Here is a 16,483-nt window from a genome sequence, read left to right on the forward strand (position 1 = left end):
TTGCTTTAATGAGTATGGTTGTGTCTCCAGAGCAAAAAATGTCATTAGGAGTCATTAGCGCGCATTCAGCCTTTTCAAAAACTCAGCGCTCCCTTAATTGATGCTGCTGGTATGCCACGGGGCTCTCCCACCCCTCTCACCCCAGCGGCAGCCGGTAGCCCCTGCAAGTGCCACCTGCACCCACTGAGGGAGGGCAGGGACCCCCACACGCACCCCTCAGGCAAATGAGCACCATGCCCCACTTCGTTCACTGCTAACAGGTCAGATTTACACCAGCATGGAAGCCTCTCAGTAAACCCCAAGGACTTGAGTAACAGGCATTGGCTCTGCAAAAAAATGGGCACCACAGGATCGCTGGTCCCCTCCAAGGAGCAGCAATGACCCTTGCAGCTCTCGCCTACTCGCCGTTATCCAGATGGTGCCCCAACAATTTAGCATTCCCCAAGTATTTCCCTGCATGGTCTTAAAAACAAGCTAAGCCCAATAACCTCTCAAGCACCATTCTAAATTGCATCCTAAATCATATCCACTGCCCTGTGGACAGATGGGGAATAAATACCGACATCACTGGAAAGTGCTTCCCACTCCGCATCTCCAGGGTGCTCGGGCAAATAACCATCCCTGCATCAGACCCCATCAGCTAGATGAGGGTTATCTCAATCTGACTGGAGGCAAACAAAACTGGGGAGCTTAAGTGGAGAAACAGTTAAGGCTCACTTGATGGGAAGTGGGGGTGTTTCTGGAGAGACACGAGATCGGCAGGTTTAAGAACTTTCCTGAATCAAAGTCTAACTGGCTTTGCCCAGTGATATGGGTTTGTGTTTCAGGGGACCACCCTGTGTATCCTCCTGGAGGAAGAGTCCCCATTTCCAATTTGACCAGACCTCTTTTTCAAGGCAGGCTGAGCTAAGGGACAAGGTGGGCCCAGTTCCAGAGTGAGGACAGTCACAGGTGGTGCTCCCAGTGCCTTTCCTGCTGGCCCCATCCTTCACTATCTTCACACCAGCAAGAGAAGAAAGAGAAGCAACCAGAACGTACCTTGGTAAGTTCCTGAGCATTGGCCAGGTTGTCCACTGCAATGGCCAAGAACACGTTCAGCAGAGTATCTGTGAGCAGCTAAGGATGCACAAGGCATATGTTAAGGACATGGGTGTCTACAGCCACCAAGGGAGGGTGGCCCTGACAGCTCCTCACCAGCTCAGTGAGGAGCAGCCAAAGGGACAAACTTCTCACCCATCCCATATATACAGCCCTCAATGCATCTCCAGAGAGCTCCTTCTCTGCGTTTGGGATATCCAGGGCTGCCACACATGTGACGGGACTCCCTCAATTGGGAGAAGAGGAAGAAGCGGTGCATGGGGAGGGGGGTGCCCCCAGAGAAGGAGATGAGATGGGGTTGTCTCCACTAAAAGCACAGCAGCCAGGTGGATACAGTTTCCAAACAAGGTGAGGACGATGAAATAGATGGAGGACCACATGCCTGAGCGAACGCCTCCCTGGGAGCGGATGCCGTTGTACATCACCTCATTCCAGTCCTCACCTGTCAGGATCTGTAGGAAAGCAAGCCATCAGCTCTGTCACCCACACCTTCTTGTCACCTGGACAGCCCCCTTGATCTATCCCACCAATGCGCAGGAGCCAAGCACATAGACCCTGTGGAGTGGATAACCCAGCTCTACAGCTGCAGCACTTGAGGGAGATGATGCTGGACACTGCTGAGGATTTAGGTCTCCTCAGAAGAGTTTTAAAACTCTTCCACCTTGCTTAACGGAGGTGGAAGAGTTTCCATCTCTTGTCATCTGCTTTGTTATACGGAAGGAGAGGGAGGAAGTGAGTTATATCCCAACAGCTGATGGAGGGGAACTCATTTGGTTTAAAGAGCCCCTTCCAGGCAGGAGGGGAGTAAGCAGAGAGTCCCAAATCCCTTTGGTTGTGTCCCCTTGCAGCCCAGCTCCTACCTGGAACACTGTCATGATGGCTGCGGGGAAAGTGTCGAAGTTGGCTGATGGCGTCCCATCGATGAAGTTAAACCTGGAAGTGGAACCAGGAGGACATAAATGGGCTGGAGTACCAAGGTGATCAAATCCCTGACTGCTGTGCTATCAGTTCTCTTGTGCTTAGGAGGACCTTTCCCCACTTTAAGGAAGGTCTCCTGAGCATTTGGTGCCAGAACCCAAAAGGCGTCCTGGCCAGAAGGACTCACACAGCCCGAGGCACCTGCCCGAGCAGGGACTTTTGTATGGGAGAGGTACCACTGTTAGCAGCAGGCTGAGGGGCAAGGGTACAGTCTTCCTAGGCACATAAGAGGGCTTTAAGACAAAGAAATTCCTTTTCCCCAGACTTAAAACAACCTACCTGCCTCCAAAGAGCTGCATTCCCAGCAGGGCAAAGACTACAATGAAGAGGAAGAGGAGGAAGAGCAGGCTGATAATAGACTTCATGGAGCTCATCAGCGAGACCACCAAATTCCTCAGGGATGCCCAGTACCTAGAAAACAGAGACAGTGCTGGAGCACTCCCAGTGATGCTAACAGGAGAGCAGGAGTGACTGGATCTGGGCTGCAGCCACAGCCTGAGATGAAGGCTGACAGGCACAGACAGTTGGTACATACTTGGTTATTTTAAATATTCGCAGGAGACGAAGGGCTCGTAGGACACTGATCCCAAAAGAGGTTCCTGGCCTGAAGATAGCCCAAACCACTTCAAAGATGCTTCCCACTGTGACCTGAGAAGCAGACACAACCAGGAGTCAAAGACAGGCTCAGGATGGGCTGTTGCAGGAAACCCTTACGTGCCTGAAGATGAGGCACCCAACACCCTGCCTAAGACCTGGTATCTCCGTCTGGCATGGGCATGCTGTCCCGGCAGAAGGGTTCCCCTGCCCACTCCACGGGCCATCCATTCTTCTCCCCCTTGGTGTCTTGCACTGCAGACACCTGCCAAATATCTCCCCACACACCCACAGAGTGTCTGAGGCCACCTACCCCACAGTCAAAGCAGTTGAAGGAAGAATGGAAGTAAAGGCGTGGCCCCATCCCGTACATCTTTAAGGACATCTCCAGGAGGAAGAGCCCAAGAAACAGGAACTCTGCATAGTCTGAAAGAGAAAACCCAGATGCACTACCCTCAGGGTGCTGAGCTGTGAGGAGCATCCTGCATGCATCCACCCGTAGCCCACATAGCACACTGCAGAGATGGGACAAGTTGAGGACCACACTTCTTCCCCCAGCTCTCTCAGGCCAGTGTATGGGATGAGGGAATCTTGTCTGCAAGGACCTAAATTGTATATAACAGACCACCAACCCCACAAGTTCATCTTTCAGAGTAGGTGCACCACAGTGTCCCAGGGTTTTGAGAGGACCAGAGACGGCCAGCATGGAGCAGAGCAGCTCTTTAGCATTATATGACAGTGGTCAAGGCATCTGCAAAGACATTAACCACATGACACTGTAGGGGAATATTAGCAACCTGGATTTAAATCATTGCACGGCTGGAACTTGGCCAGGGTAACCGAGCCGAACAGCCAAGAGCCAGTGAAAAGCTTCTCCAGCTATTTCATGAATGTTAGCAGGCAAGAGTCTGGCTCTTCACCTTGTCCAAAAGATGCTTCTCACCACGACCAGCTGCCATACCACACCGTGGCATGCTGGGATCCCAGCAGGCCTGAGCATGCTAATGCAGATATGGGCAGGCCCGGTGCTTGACAGGGACATTTTCAAGGTGAGTATGAATAACACAGCTGAGAAAGCAGCACTGTCCCTACTGCAGCAGCTCAGGAGTAACACATGGCTGCCATGGGGTTGACGATGCTGCTCTGTAGTTAGCACCATGCTAGAATAGACATGGTTGTACTGCCTCCAAGACCTGACCTTGTACCATGGCCCACAGTGGGCCTGGGCATGTTCCAGTAACTGGTTTCAACCTTGGGATTTGCACGCCATGCTCTGCACCAAAACTTTAACCAAACAGCTCTTCCACGACCACCCCCATCCCTGCAAACTTATGCCTTTCCAGCAATTGCTTGTAGGCATTCAAAGATGGATCTCCAGCAAGCTTTCCATCACCACTGTTCATGATTTTAGGATAAACCCAACTGAGACCTGCAGTCTGTTTCTCTCTCTTGACCAACACATTGGACCTGAAGGGCATAAGGCCAATAAAACTCCTCTACATTTCCTCACAGGGCTGAGACAGCCATCAGTGACCACAGGGCCAAGGGCAAAGCGGAATTAAATGGCTGTACACAGTCCTTTGTTATCAACAGTGAACATAGTTCAGGTTACTCCCCACCCAGCTCCATACCAGCATGACTCTGGTGGGATTCATCCCCACATGCCCTGGGCCAAGGAGCGAGGGCACGCTGCAATCTCCGGCCGCTGGAGATAAGAAGGTTGCAGGAGGTTTTGTGTGCCCACACAGTGCTCTCACACCTACACAAAGCCCAGAGACTCACAGAGGAAGTGGGTGAGCCAGGCTGGCTGGTTGTGATGGACGATGGCCACACAGGCAGTGTTGAGAGCCACCAGGCTCAAGACAATCCAGTAGAAGACCTGGGATTTCACCATGTGGCGAACGGAGATGCGCAGGAGTCGCTCCTTGTGCCGTAAGTAGGAGGCACCATCCACTCTGGCGCCTTTGAGGCCAGAGTGACTCAAGGGGTTACCTAAGGGAAAAGAGGGGGGAGAAGGAGTTGGGTGCTCCAGTCAAGGTGAGAGAAGGAGTTGGGTGCTCCAGCCTTTGCTGCAACATGAGACAGGACAGACGGCTCACAGACACTGCTCTTGTGGGACACGACTCATCCAGACAGTTTTTATGCAGCAGAGGGGGCAGCAGGTGGTTTGCCCCCTTTGCTGCCAAACTAGCAGAGATGGCTGATCTGTGACAGTCTCCAGGTGATGGGTGTGACCCTGGCAGAGTTTTTGGGGAAGCAAGCTCCAAACTGCACTGACCCAAGGTTGGATGAAGAGGTCTTCTCTGCGCCAGCCTCCGCTCGCCCACGGAGGAGATATCGACACAGTGCTCATCACTCGAGTCACGGTTCATAGCATCTGTCCGGTTCCTTTTGATGGTGGCTCGCCTGAGCACTGGGAAAGGAAGAGAAATGGATGTTGGAGCCACGGTGGCCCAACTCTGCCCATAGCCAGCTCATTGGACCAGAATCTGGTGATCAGTACTTAGCTAACTAAGGTCTGGTAACAGGAGGGAGATACCCAGGTGACCCAAGTCCAGAGCTACCTCTTGCGTGGGACCAGATACCTCCTGGCCTCCACGTTCTCTCAGGGGTTATGCTGTCAATCCACCTCCCCGCACCCCTCTCTTGGACTGCAGACCCCACTGGGGCATCCCCAGACCTCCCATCACAGCTGGAGGGTTTCAACCCGAAGCTACAGGCAGGCAGGCGGAAGGGCAGGCAGATTTTTAGGCAGGGCATTACTTGTCTTACCTTCTAAGGCTGAGGTCCCAGCATTTTTATTCTCTTCAGCCAGCATGACTTCCTCTACAAAAAACACACAGTTCAGCATCAGGAGACAAGACACCGTTGGCTGAACACATCAGATCTCACTGCCTTGTACCTAAGCAATTTGCCCAGCCTGGAGGTCGTTGCTCTAGGTTGCAAACTCATCAAGTATTCATTGGTTAAGTGTCCAAAAGCAAATTCTGGAGGGTGGCAAGTGGCAGCTACCACACATTGCATCAGAAAGAAAAATCACTTGTAATCAAGCCTTCTTCCTCCACTGTAATTAACCCCACTAAAGAAGTTGAACATCATAGACAGGCCTGGGGCTCAACATCCCAACCCAGGACCAAAGCTGAGGTCTGGGGCTCAGGGCTCATTTCAAGATACCCGTCCTTTTTCAAGTCTGAATGCTAGATGAAAGTGTAAATCTTCCCTTCCCAGAGCTGAATGCACTGACCTGATCCCCATGAGGGACAAGCAAGGACGCAGACTGTGGCAGTTTGGCAACCAGCACCCACGGGCTGTCGTGCCTGGCTGGGTGTCAGCAGGAAGCATGGAAACCTCCACCACCCCCAGCCCTTGCCCAGGTCCAGGAGCCCCAAGGTGGGAACTGGTGAGTGCATCTCCTTCAGACTGCTCCAGGAGCAGGTTTAGCTGGAAAACCACTGACACCATTCACTGCTCTACTTTCCCATTGTCCACCACTGCAGCGGACTCCAGCAAACATCAAAAGAAAGGAAATCATCGCAGAGCAAAGCTCACAGCCGCGATGCTCACAGCCTCCCCTGGAGATGTAATATGCCTCGTTTAAAATGTGATAGTTTCGTGCCACAGAACATGAGGTTTCATCAGCTGTTGGCCATGTCCTTGCTTGCAGCCTGGCCGGACCATCACACCTTCTGGGGCTGAGGTCACCCATGCACCCAACACCACCATGTGAGCACTCATGCAACTTTGGAGTTGCACTGGATGATGCTCGGGGATCCTTTCCTATCCCCACCACTCTGCATGACCAGCACCCTTCAGTGCCCACCACCCTCCCTGGGAGCCCCGCCGGCCCACCAGCCTTTACCCGCTTTGTCTATCCAGGCCCGGTATCCGTTGAGCTCCCGCTCGATCTGCTGCTGGCGCCTCAGCTTCATGAAGGCTCGGCGGTTCTCCACTCGCTCGCGCTCTTTGGCAAACTCCCTGGGGAAGGGCAGAGGGGGGTGGTGAGAGCAGAGCTGGGGGGCAGCGGGGTGCACAGGGGCCTGGGGCACCGCGGGGCTGGGAGGGGAGGCAGGTACCAAGGGCAAACACAAGTCAAGGGCTGCTGGTTCATGGTGGGGAGGTGCACGGCCATCCCCAGCCAAAGCATGGCCAGGGGACGGGTGAATGATCGAGAGGAGGAGAGGCTTCTTTGCAGGAGGAAAGGTGTGGATGCACATGAGCAAACCCACTGCTCGGTTGCTCAGGCCTGTGTGCCCCGGCTGGGAGCCACTGCTGTTCAGGGAGGATGCTCCCAGTGCCACCTGACTCCAGAACCAGCTCAGGTTCTGTGTATCCCGTCAGGGAATAAAAACCAGGCACTGTGGGGAGGCAACAAGGGGATGGAAGAGGGCAAGTCCTGTCCCCCGCCTTTATCTCCTCCTCTGAATTCTTTTTCTTTCCAGCCCCTCCTTGGAGTATTTTCCCAGGACTTAAGACATCCCTGTTGTCCTTCTCTGGACTTTAGTGTCTCACGCAAACTGTCCAGGTGTGATGACCAGTCCAGAGAAGGACAACAGCTTGGCACAGCTCTGCAGCGGGCAGGAGGGCAGGCAGCACCACACAGGCTCTGTGCAGGCAAGGGCATGTCAAATGCTGAGCAACACTGGCAAGAGCTAACACCGTGCCCACTGCTCACGCAGCCTCTAACACACGTGGTGCACAGATGTACTAGCATCCACGTGCTCACATGCACCCCTAAGCACACACATAAACACGCTCCTCAGTACATAAGGCATATGATTTCACCTATAGCTTAGCCCAGAGCTGTGCAAAGACACCCATATGCAGCTAGGGCTATATACACCTTCTCACATGCAGTTAAAACACAAGACCATGCTGGTAAGCATGGTCTGCCTTCTGGTTTACGCACAACTGTGGCCATATGCAGAAGAGCCCTGCAGGTTTTTCACCCACCCTGCATGAAGAAGCACCCAAAGCCCTAAGCATGTATGCAAAGGCCATCACACACAAACAGAGAAATAGAGCTATTTGGCAGGAAACGCAGGGGTGGCACTGTAGGCAACCTCCCACCCGACATGTAAGACGACACTGCTGGACCTGCTTCCAGGAGGTCCCACACCCCATGCTCGCACACGTCATGTACCTGGGGCATCTCAACCTGCACGTTATACTTCTATTGATGATCACATTTGCACACAGGGAGCATTTCTCACTCCAGACGCCCTCCCAGCACACCCTTCCTTCCTTGCAACAACATCAGGGGGATGCAATCTGCTGGCTGCAGCTCCCGGTCCCGTCCTTGAGCCCCAGTGGCCACAGAGTCCCAGCTGCACGGAGGAACCCAGCTCGTGCCCTCAGCCTCCTCCCGGTCCCAGGGAGCTCCGAGGGAAGCGTGATTACAAAGAACAAATGGCACTGTTCTCTCTGCAAGACAAACGTCTCTCTCCCTGGAGACTAGCAGCAATCTCCAGCCTCAAAAAAAATAGTCAAAAGAACTGAAAGAATTGGTCTGTCTGCTGCAGAAAGAGTTCAAGTGCATTACCCCAGCTGAGCTATTACACCCTTAATGCTGTGTGGGCTTTCGTGTGCGCGCGTGTGTGTGTATGTGCATGTTTGTGTGAAAAGCCCTGAATGTTCCCTGCATCTCTTGTTTAAGATCCCCAGACAATTCAAGCATTTTTAATTCCACCCCAGGAAGGTGAAGTTTCCTGCCGCTCTGGCATTAAGCATCAAATGACTCTCCCCCTCCATCGCTGGCTTTCAGACTGAAATGAGACTTTCTTCCTAGGGCAGGGAAGGGGGAGAGAACAAAAGGCAAGGAAGAGAAAAGCAGCCTAAGTGAAGGGAAGGAGGGCGGGAGGAGAGGGGGGAGAAAGAAGGACCTCCCACAGCCAACAGCGAAACGCATTCTGTTTTGGGCATGCCATGCCAAAAACCCTCCTTGCCCTAGCTGGAGGAAAGGCAGGACCATTTTGGCTGTGCCATCACCCCTCACCAGCCTTTGTTAGGAAATTTGGGATGTCGAGAAATGAGAAGATGCCATCTGCAGCCAGAGTTAGCAGGAAAGTTGCCTCCCTCCCTCTGGTTTGGTCCACTGGTCCTCCCGTGCACTGAACCTCTGCCCCATGGGCCATAACCCCATGACAGCCAGCACCTTGGCAGAACTTCTGCCAGCCAGACCCTGCAGATACATTCTGCAACTGGGAGCACCTGGAAAGCTTCCCCTGATTTACACCAGCTGGGAATCTGGCCTCTCTCTGCTGCCTCCTGCTTGCCCATCCCTCTGTCATCCAGCTCCTCCTCTGCTGAGGCTAGTGCCTCCTTTTGCTGCATGGCAAGAGAAGCCATCGTCATGTGTCCACAATGAAACCCAGCCAGGAGGACCAGCTGAGCCTCAAATCACCTTTTCCCGGAGGAGGGAATGGGAGCATCTTTTCCAGCGTCCCCCTCATCAAGCACCATTTCCCTCTACCCAACCATTTGCTCACAGAGCCCTAATTTGCAAGAAGCTGGTGCCACACGCATGCAGGGACAAGGCCTGTGCAGCTGCAGCAGGGTCTCTGAGGGAGACATTTCCCACACGCTTGATCCCTAATGGAGCTTAATTGCTTTTGTCCATTAGAAGGAGTAAGGGGTGGCAGAGAGGGGAGGGGGGAAAAAAAAAAGTTAAGCTCAACTTAATGAATTATTACATTTCAGAGAGACACGTTACCAAGCAGGGCAGCAGCGGGGGCTGGTGACATCTGAGAGTGGGTAGGCGATGCTGACAGATCAAGGATTGCTCAGAGCCAATTTGCAGCAGCGGGTAGAGATAATACTGTATGTGAGTGAGAACAGGGCCAGCGACGGTGACTGACAGCCACTTGGGAAGGCTCCAAGTCACAGGCAGGGCAGCATCGCATCGCCAAGAGAGCCAGGCGCCTGCTTCCCATTGAAGGGCTCTGCTCCCTGGCATGTCTGGGTTACATCGACAGGGATGGCCCAGTTTTGCCTTGCAAAGAGCCCAGGGCTGTGCTGCCCCATGGGGTCCCTGCAAGGGGGCTCAGACAACCCCAGCAGATAGCACGGTCCCCACCGGCAACACCTCTGCTTGTCCACCTGGGTGTCCTGGCCCCAAACCCTGGTGCCTCCAGCACGAAAACATCCACCCACGACAGCTGAGCTCCACTCGTGCCGACCCTGTGCCATTGCAGCCCTTCTCCATCCGGCCTCATAAAGCCAAAGGCATGCAGCGAGCAATGGAGGCGAGCGCTGAAGGTCGCGGTGGGAGCTGGGGAGCAGCGTGCCATCTGTCCTCCTGCACGCAAGGGCACCATCCATCCACATGCCATGCCCAGCCTGCTGGGGCAATTGGAGCACAGATGGTTCGCTCCTCCTCTGCCTGCAAATTCTCCTCTACAGCCTTGGCATTCCCCTTGTGCAGCCTGAGAGCATCTCTGCTCCTGGCAGGAGACCTTGGGGGACACCGCTGTGCTCGGCCGCCTTCCTCCCCAGGCCCCGGCACCCTCGCTCGCACCAGGGCAGCGATGCTTTTACTACACTGTTGCGCTCTGCTGAAAGGACTGGAGAGCCCGGGTCTGGTTTTAATGGAAGAAGAACCCATGTGGAAGCATCCAGCTTGAAAACGGGCCCCGTTTTTTGAAAAAAAAACAAAAACAAAAACAAAAAACCCAACCAAAAACCCCCCAAACCCAAACAAACAGAAAAAACCCAAAAACCAAACAAACAAAACAAAACAACAAAAAAAACCAAACCAAAAAAACCCCCAACCACAAGAAAACCAACAACCAAAAACCAGTTAAGAAAAAAAAATATCACAGATACTGCAACCCACTTTTCTCCTTTTGGAGCTTCTTTGAGTCCAGAGTGGGTATATAGCACTGATCACATCAATATTGTGTCTTCCATGCTTTGAAACAACAAGCCAACCATCTTCAAACCCATCAATTTGTCACCTTTTGCCACCGTTAAAGACAGGTCCAACAAACCAGTTACCAAACAGGTCTGAAAACAATATGAGGCAGCAGAAAGGATGGGGTGGGAAGAGGAGAAATACTGGATTACATGCTGACGATGAGGCAGCAGTACCATGCTGCTGTGAAAAAAACATATATAATGGGATGTATAACAAGGAACACCATCTGTAAGACATCAGGTAATACTGCTGCTCTCCTCAGCACTCGCAGGGTCTCAGCTCATGGCTCCGCTTCAGGTTTGAGCACCACAATTTGAGGAAAAACCGCCTTCGACTCCAGGACGGTGTCAGAGAAGGTTATGGGACAGAACTGACAACAGACGGTTTGGAAAACACAGATGAGACAGTTGCAAACCTGGGGGATCAGATGGTATTTACCCAAGAGGTGTAAAGGAACTAAAGTAAGACTGTTGAACTAACTGTGCAGTCTGTAACCTGGTGCTTCAACTTAAACAGACGGTGGCAAGCAGGCACAGCAGAACTGGCATTGCAGACCGGGATTATTGCACTGAACCAACAGCAAAGGCTAGAGCAGGGTGTCCAAAAGGGGTACAAAAACCTCTGCAGAGCGAAGATGTGCTTCACAGGTCTGCTTTGAAGGAGGCAACAAGTTTTTTGGATAAGGGTAATTGCTTGACTTAAGTTCACTTGAATTGCCAGAAGTAGTCAGAGAAGATTCAAGGTCAGGTTGGACGGGGCTCTGAGCAACCTCATCTAGTTGAAGATGTCCCTGCTCATTGCATGGGGGTTGGACTAGGTGACCTTTAAAGGTCCCTTCCAACCCAAACTATTCTATGATTCTATCATTCTAAGATTCCTTAACAAAGCTGGACTGTCTCAAACAAGTCTTCCCATGAAGCACTAACTGGTGAAAAGGGAGAATAAAAAAAAGGAACACAGAAACATCCTATTTCTTGTATTCCCTTTTAGCAGTGGTCATTAGCTTTTGATCATCCCTGTGTACTTCGGCAAGAGTTACGTGTTCGCCGTGTTGTGACAAAGCTGCAGCAAGAAGCGGAGCGTACAGCTGACGATGCTAAAGAGAGCACATTTATAGAGCGCCGGCAGACACACGAGTTGGGGAATGAAAAGCTGACAAGCTGTTGGTGACATCGAATGGTAAAACAGGAGGGAGCTGGGAGATACCAGCCCTGAGATTACCCGTCACATCACTGTCCCATTTAAGAGGGGGCAGATGCTGATGGTTACCTTCTACCTTGGAGAAAGCTTGTGATTGTCTACCTGGATTTCTCCAAGGCTTTCGATACAGTTTCCCACAGCCTCCTCCTAGAGAAACTGATGCGTTACGGTCTAGACAAGTGGTCTGTGCGGTGGGTGGGGAACTGCCTGACAGGCTGCACCCAGAGGGTGGTGGTAAATAGCTCCTTTTCAAACTGGCAACCTGTCACAAGTGGGTTCCCCCAGGGATCAATGTTGGGCCCAACGCTGTTTAATATCTTTGTAAGTGATCTGGATGATGGGTTCAAGTGTACCCTGATGAAGTTTGCTGATGATACAAAACTGAGTGGGGGAGTGGACACTTCGGAAGGAAGAGCCACCCTGCAGGAAGACCTGGATAGGCTGGAAGAGTGGGCTAACAAGAACCTTATGAAGTTCAACAAGGACAAGGGTAAGGTCTTGCACCTGGGAAAACATAATCCAGGAGAGCAGCACAGGCTGGGATCTACCTGGCTGGGGAGCAGCTCTGTGGAAAGGGACCTGGCGGTCCTGGTGGACAACAAGCTCAATATGAGTGAACAGCGTGTGCTGCTGTGGCAAAGCAAGCCAACAGGATGCTGGGTTGCATCAACAAGGGCATCACCAGCAGAGATTAAGAAGTCATTATCCCACTCTACTCAGCGCTTGTCGGGCCACACCTGGAATACTGTGTTCAGTTTTGGTCCCCGCTATACAAAAAAGATGTGGACAGGCTGGAGAGGGTCCAGAGAAGGGCCACAAAGATGATCAAAGCACTGTGAAGCCTGGCATATGAGGAAAGGCTGAGACAACTGGGTTTGTTCAGCCTTAAGAAAAGAAGGCTTAGGGGAGGCCTTATCACCATGTTCCAGTATTTAAAGGGTGGCTACAAAGAAGATGAACACTCCCTTTTCACAAGGAGTCACACGGAAAAGATGGGGCTAATGGGTACAAGTTAATCCTGGGGAGACTCCAATTGCACACGAGAAGAAAATTTTTCACAATTAGAACAATCAGCCATTGCAATAATCTCCCCAGGGAAGTGGTGGGTTTCCCAACATTGGACACTTTTAAGATTCAGCTGGACAGGGTGCTGGGCCATCTTGTCTAGACCATGCTTTTGCCAAGAAAGGTTGGACCAGATGGTCCTTGAGATCCCTTCCAACCTGATATTCCATGATTCTATGATTTTATGACTGACTTAAATCAGATTGTATTATAGGTACTTGCTGATGTCTGTCACTTCTACCAGGTCCTAAAGGGGCTTGTATTAGACAGGATTGATACCAAGCAGCATGAACAATTCAGAAAGACCTCGTCATGCTAGTTTGCATTGACATGCCACGCTAACAGGAGAAGTGAACAAAAATAGAGGCAGAAGGGACAGGCAATGACAACATGAATACACAAGGAGAAAGCAGCCCAAATGGGAAACTGTCTCCATAAGTGGGGAGAGGACAGAGGGGCTCCAGATGAGGAGCCACCAGAAGCAAAGCTGAGACTCCCAGCACTGAAGAGCTCCTTTTATAAGCTAGTCCCTCAAAGATATATGGGCCATTGTGGCTCCATGCAGGGCCCAAAGCAGCAGGGACAGGGTCACCATTGGCCAGCTGTGCTATGGGATCTCTCGGGTCCAAGCTTTGGGCAGCCATGAAGATGAAGTTCAAGAATTCAAATAATTGGTGTTTGATGGAGAGTCAGAGCAGCGATGGAGACACTGAAATGACTCAAAGCAGTGAGAAACACAAGAGAACTCAGACTTTGCATCTGCTGATGGGAAACACAGCCCACAGAACACGAAGGACTTCAAATACTTCCCCTCTTCTCTCCAGTAATCCCTATTTCTCATCTACAGTTAGCTTCAATCAACAGGCTCTCATTCATCCAAGAGCAGGCTCACCCATCGCTTGGGAACATGGGTGGGCATCAGCTGTACCTTGCTGCAAAGCCTGTCCCTTACCGATGGATCCTAGCAGAGACGCAGGTGTCTCGTCCAGCCTCTGCATTTCAGGGTGGGATCAGCCCCTCCCCACACATTTCATGCATGCTCTCCAAGAATAAGAAGTACTCCATGATCAAAGTGAGAAAAGCATGCATGGACACTTGCTTTGTGTTCAGCTCAACCCTGCTGTGACCTTTAAAAAAAAAGACAGGTTTTCAACGGTACTTGGCCTGGGCTCAGAGCAGCCAACAGTTTGGAGAGCTTATTGTTTTGAAGTAGAGAAAAATAAATGACAAAGAGGATAAATATTACTGGGAGAAGGGAGCCACTGACATTCCAGTTGTAGAGTCTCAGTTTCAACATTTTTCCAAGGGTAACAACACTGAGGTTTGCATCTCTGTCCCCATTGCTCAGAGAATTCTATTGTTTGCAATGTTGCACCAAAGGCAGTGATAGCATGGTCAACCCATGCTGCAAGAAAGCTACAGAGGGGTGGTGGAGGGTCTGGTAGCCCCCGCAGCAAGAAGCAGAGATGGAAGCTCTGGATTTTATTCCACTCTTATCAGGCAGGGCTGGTATGAGCAGTGCAGCTTCACTGCTTCAAGAGCCCCGGGCTTTGTTCGCAATCACTCCCACTGGCTCATGCAGCGCTGGGAAAATGTCACTCCTCCCCTTCCCTCCTATGCTCCAGTTTTTATCTTCTGTAAGCGGAGAACAGTTTTATAGTCCCCGTTTGCAAGTGACAGCGATCCGCACATGAAAGGTTCATGGCCAGTACTGCAGGTGAGTTACAGCATGGAAGAAAAATCACCGATTTTCAACATTTCATCATGTTCACTTCCCAGGAACTTGCAAGCACTCTAATAGACACCTTTAACACACAAATACAATGAATTCAGAACCAAACATCAAGTGTGAAACCCACAGTGGAACTGCTAGATATGTCACTCCGCCACTGCAAAACAAACAAACAGCCACCTACGTTGTACAAAGAACTGATAATGCTATGTGATTCATTTGGGGCATCCTGTCTACTTCACCCAACAGGAGTGCCCAGCACCCCCCTGCAAGGATGGAGTTGGTCATGGAGGAACTGGGCATCTCCAGAGCCATCCACCAAGTCAAAGAGCTGCAGCCATGGCCACACGATTGCTGTCATTAACCAGGATGGCGGAAATTACAACGATCTGGAACAAACAACTCCAAGAGCAATCTGTGAGCAAGAACTATCTGCCAAGTGTTTTGTCAAGAGGATCAAAAATGAACCTTTTCACCCACAGTCCTCAGACAATGGGCAGTCCACAGAGCAGATTTGCAAGGAGGCACAAATAAGAGCAAATCTGAAGCAGTTGAGACACACTGGCAAATAATTTGCAAAGAGAAATAAAAGGGGAAAGTCACTGAGTCGTCTCTTTGTTGTGGATTTTTTTTATCCTGTCCGGCTGGCTGTAAGAGGAGTCGTTATTCCCTGTAACACCGGGGTATACGGCACACCAGACACGCGCGTCTCTTGTCAGGAAGCTTGTTTGCAAAGGGCTTGGAGGCCCTCCGCAGAAAGGTGGTACAGCGGAGCAAGGCAGAGAGGCACTCATTGAATATGGATGCCCACCTGGCTGCTGAATATAGATGAAGATCTCAAAGGCTCCTTTGCTTCACTCATGTTCAAATACCACGTCGATGACACAAGAGCTTCCCCAGAACAAAGCGACAAGGCATTTCTTGCCAAATGTGGCCCGACCAGTGTGCATCCCATGATGGTGCTGGGGGACCTGGCAGGAGGCATCACAGCCCACCTCCCCATTACACCCACACCTCCATTCAAAAGCGGTTCCAGCTAGTGAATCCCCAAAAACACAATGGGCGCAGCCATTTTACATCTCATCTGAGCCATTCCCTGAGATGCTACAACCATTAAAGAAAAAAAACCAACAACGATGCTTCCAAGCTTTCACACTTCCAATCCAGTATTTCTCAGGCATGTTTGTTGGCACCTTGCTGTCCCTCACGATCTCCCCACAAGCCTTCCTGCATTGTGGAGACATGTCTCCCCACTTTCCCATCCACAAACCACCTACCTCTGAGACATTAATCCTCTTCCCAGTGTTTTTGGCTTCAAACCACCTGATCCAACTCGAGTGCATGGGGCCCGGGTTTTGCGTAGAGCCAGCAAAAACCCCCCTGCCTCCATTGAAAATGTACACTTGTTCCTTCAATGCCCGTATTATTAATTGCTATAAAACTTAATTTTATTCATCGTTTGTTATGCCTCAAAATTGGATGGGAAAGAAATTCAAATTAAGTGAAGTGAAAAGATTTCAGAGATGGTACAGAAGGCTCCTGAAGGAGCTGAAGAAAACTCTCCGGAGACTGGGAACGCAGCGTTAACCCAACCTGAAAGAAAGAAGATCTTAAGACAAAGAAATCTTGCCAAATTGATCCTTTAATTATAACATTAGTCGTTTCTTTCAAAGGCTTAGTGCAAGAGCTGGGGGTGGGGGGCAGAAAAGACTTAAAGGGAGAAAAGACTTAACATCACCAGGATGAGTGGAAGCAATTAGGAGGATTTAAATTACTCTCTTGTTTGGTACAAGGCAGATGGATTTCATTTTTCTTGCCATCATGCACAACTTCTTGCTCTGCCAGCAGCTTCCAGAGGTCTTCTCCGTGGCAGACCCAACGACCCAGCCTTCCCAAGTCAGGCA

At 51.2% G+C, this 16,483-nt stretch overlaps 1 protein-coding gene across 2 annotated transcripts in view; it reads right to left on the reverse strand.

Annotated features, from left to right (window-relative positions):
• CACNA1E (calcium voltage-gated channel subunit alpha1 E) overlaps positions 1-16,483 on the reverse strand; it is a 146,350-nt gene that overhangs the window by 43,423 nt on the left and 86,444 nt on the right. For both annotated transcript variants that reach the window (XM_052801159.1, XM_052801158.1), the window contains exons 10-19: positions 6,530-6,645; positions 5,443-5,496; positions 4,949-5,083; positions 4,453-4,662; positions 2,984-3,096; positions 2,612-2,724; positions 2,356-2,487; positions 1,959-2,031; positions 1,433-1,550; positions 1,039-1,106 (exon numbers count right to left, since the gene is read on the reverse strand). In XM_052801159.1, coding sequence (XP_052657119.1) covers positions 1,039-1,106; positions 1,433-1,550; positions 1,959-2,031; positions 2,356-2,487; positions 2,612-2,724; positions 2,984-3,096; positions 4,453-4,662; positions 4,949-5,083; positions 5,443-5,496; positions 6,530-6,645 — 1,132 coding nt within the window. The remainder of the gene's footprint in view (positions 1-1,038; positions 1,107-1,432; positions 1,551-1,958; positions 2,032-2,355; positions 2,488-2,611; positions 2,725-2,983; positions 3,097-4,452; positions 4,663-4,948; positions 5,084-5,442; positions 5,497-6,529; positions 6,646-16,483) is intronic.

Source organism: Harpia harpyja, chromosome 11 (genome assembly GCF_026419915.1).
Source record: "Harpia harpyja isolate bHarHar1 chromosome 11, bHarHar1 primary haplotype, whole genome shotgun sequence".
NCBI lineage: Eukaryota > Metazoa > Chordata > Aves > Accipitriformes > Accipitridae > Harpia > Harpia harpyja.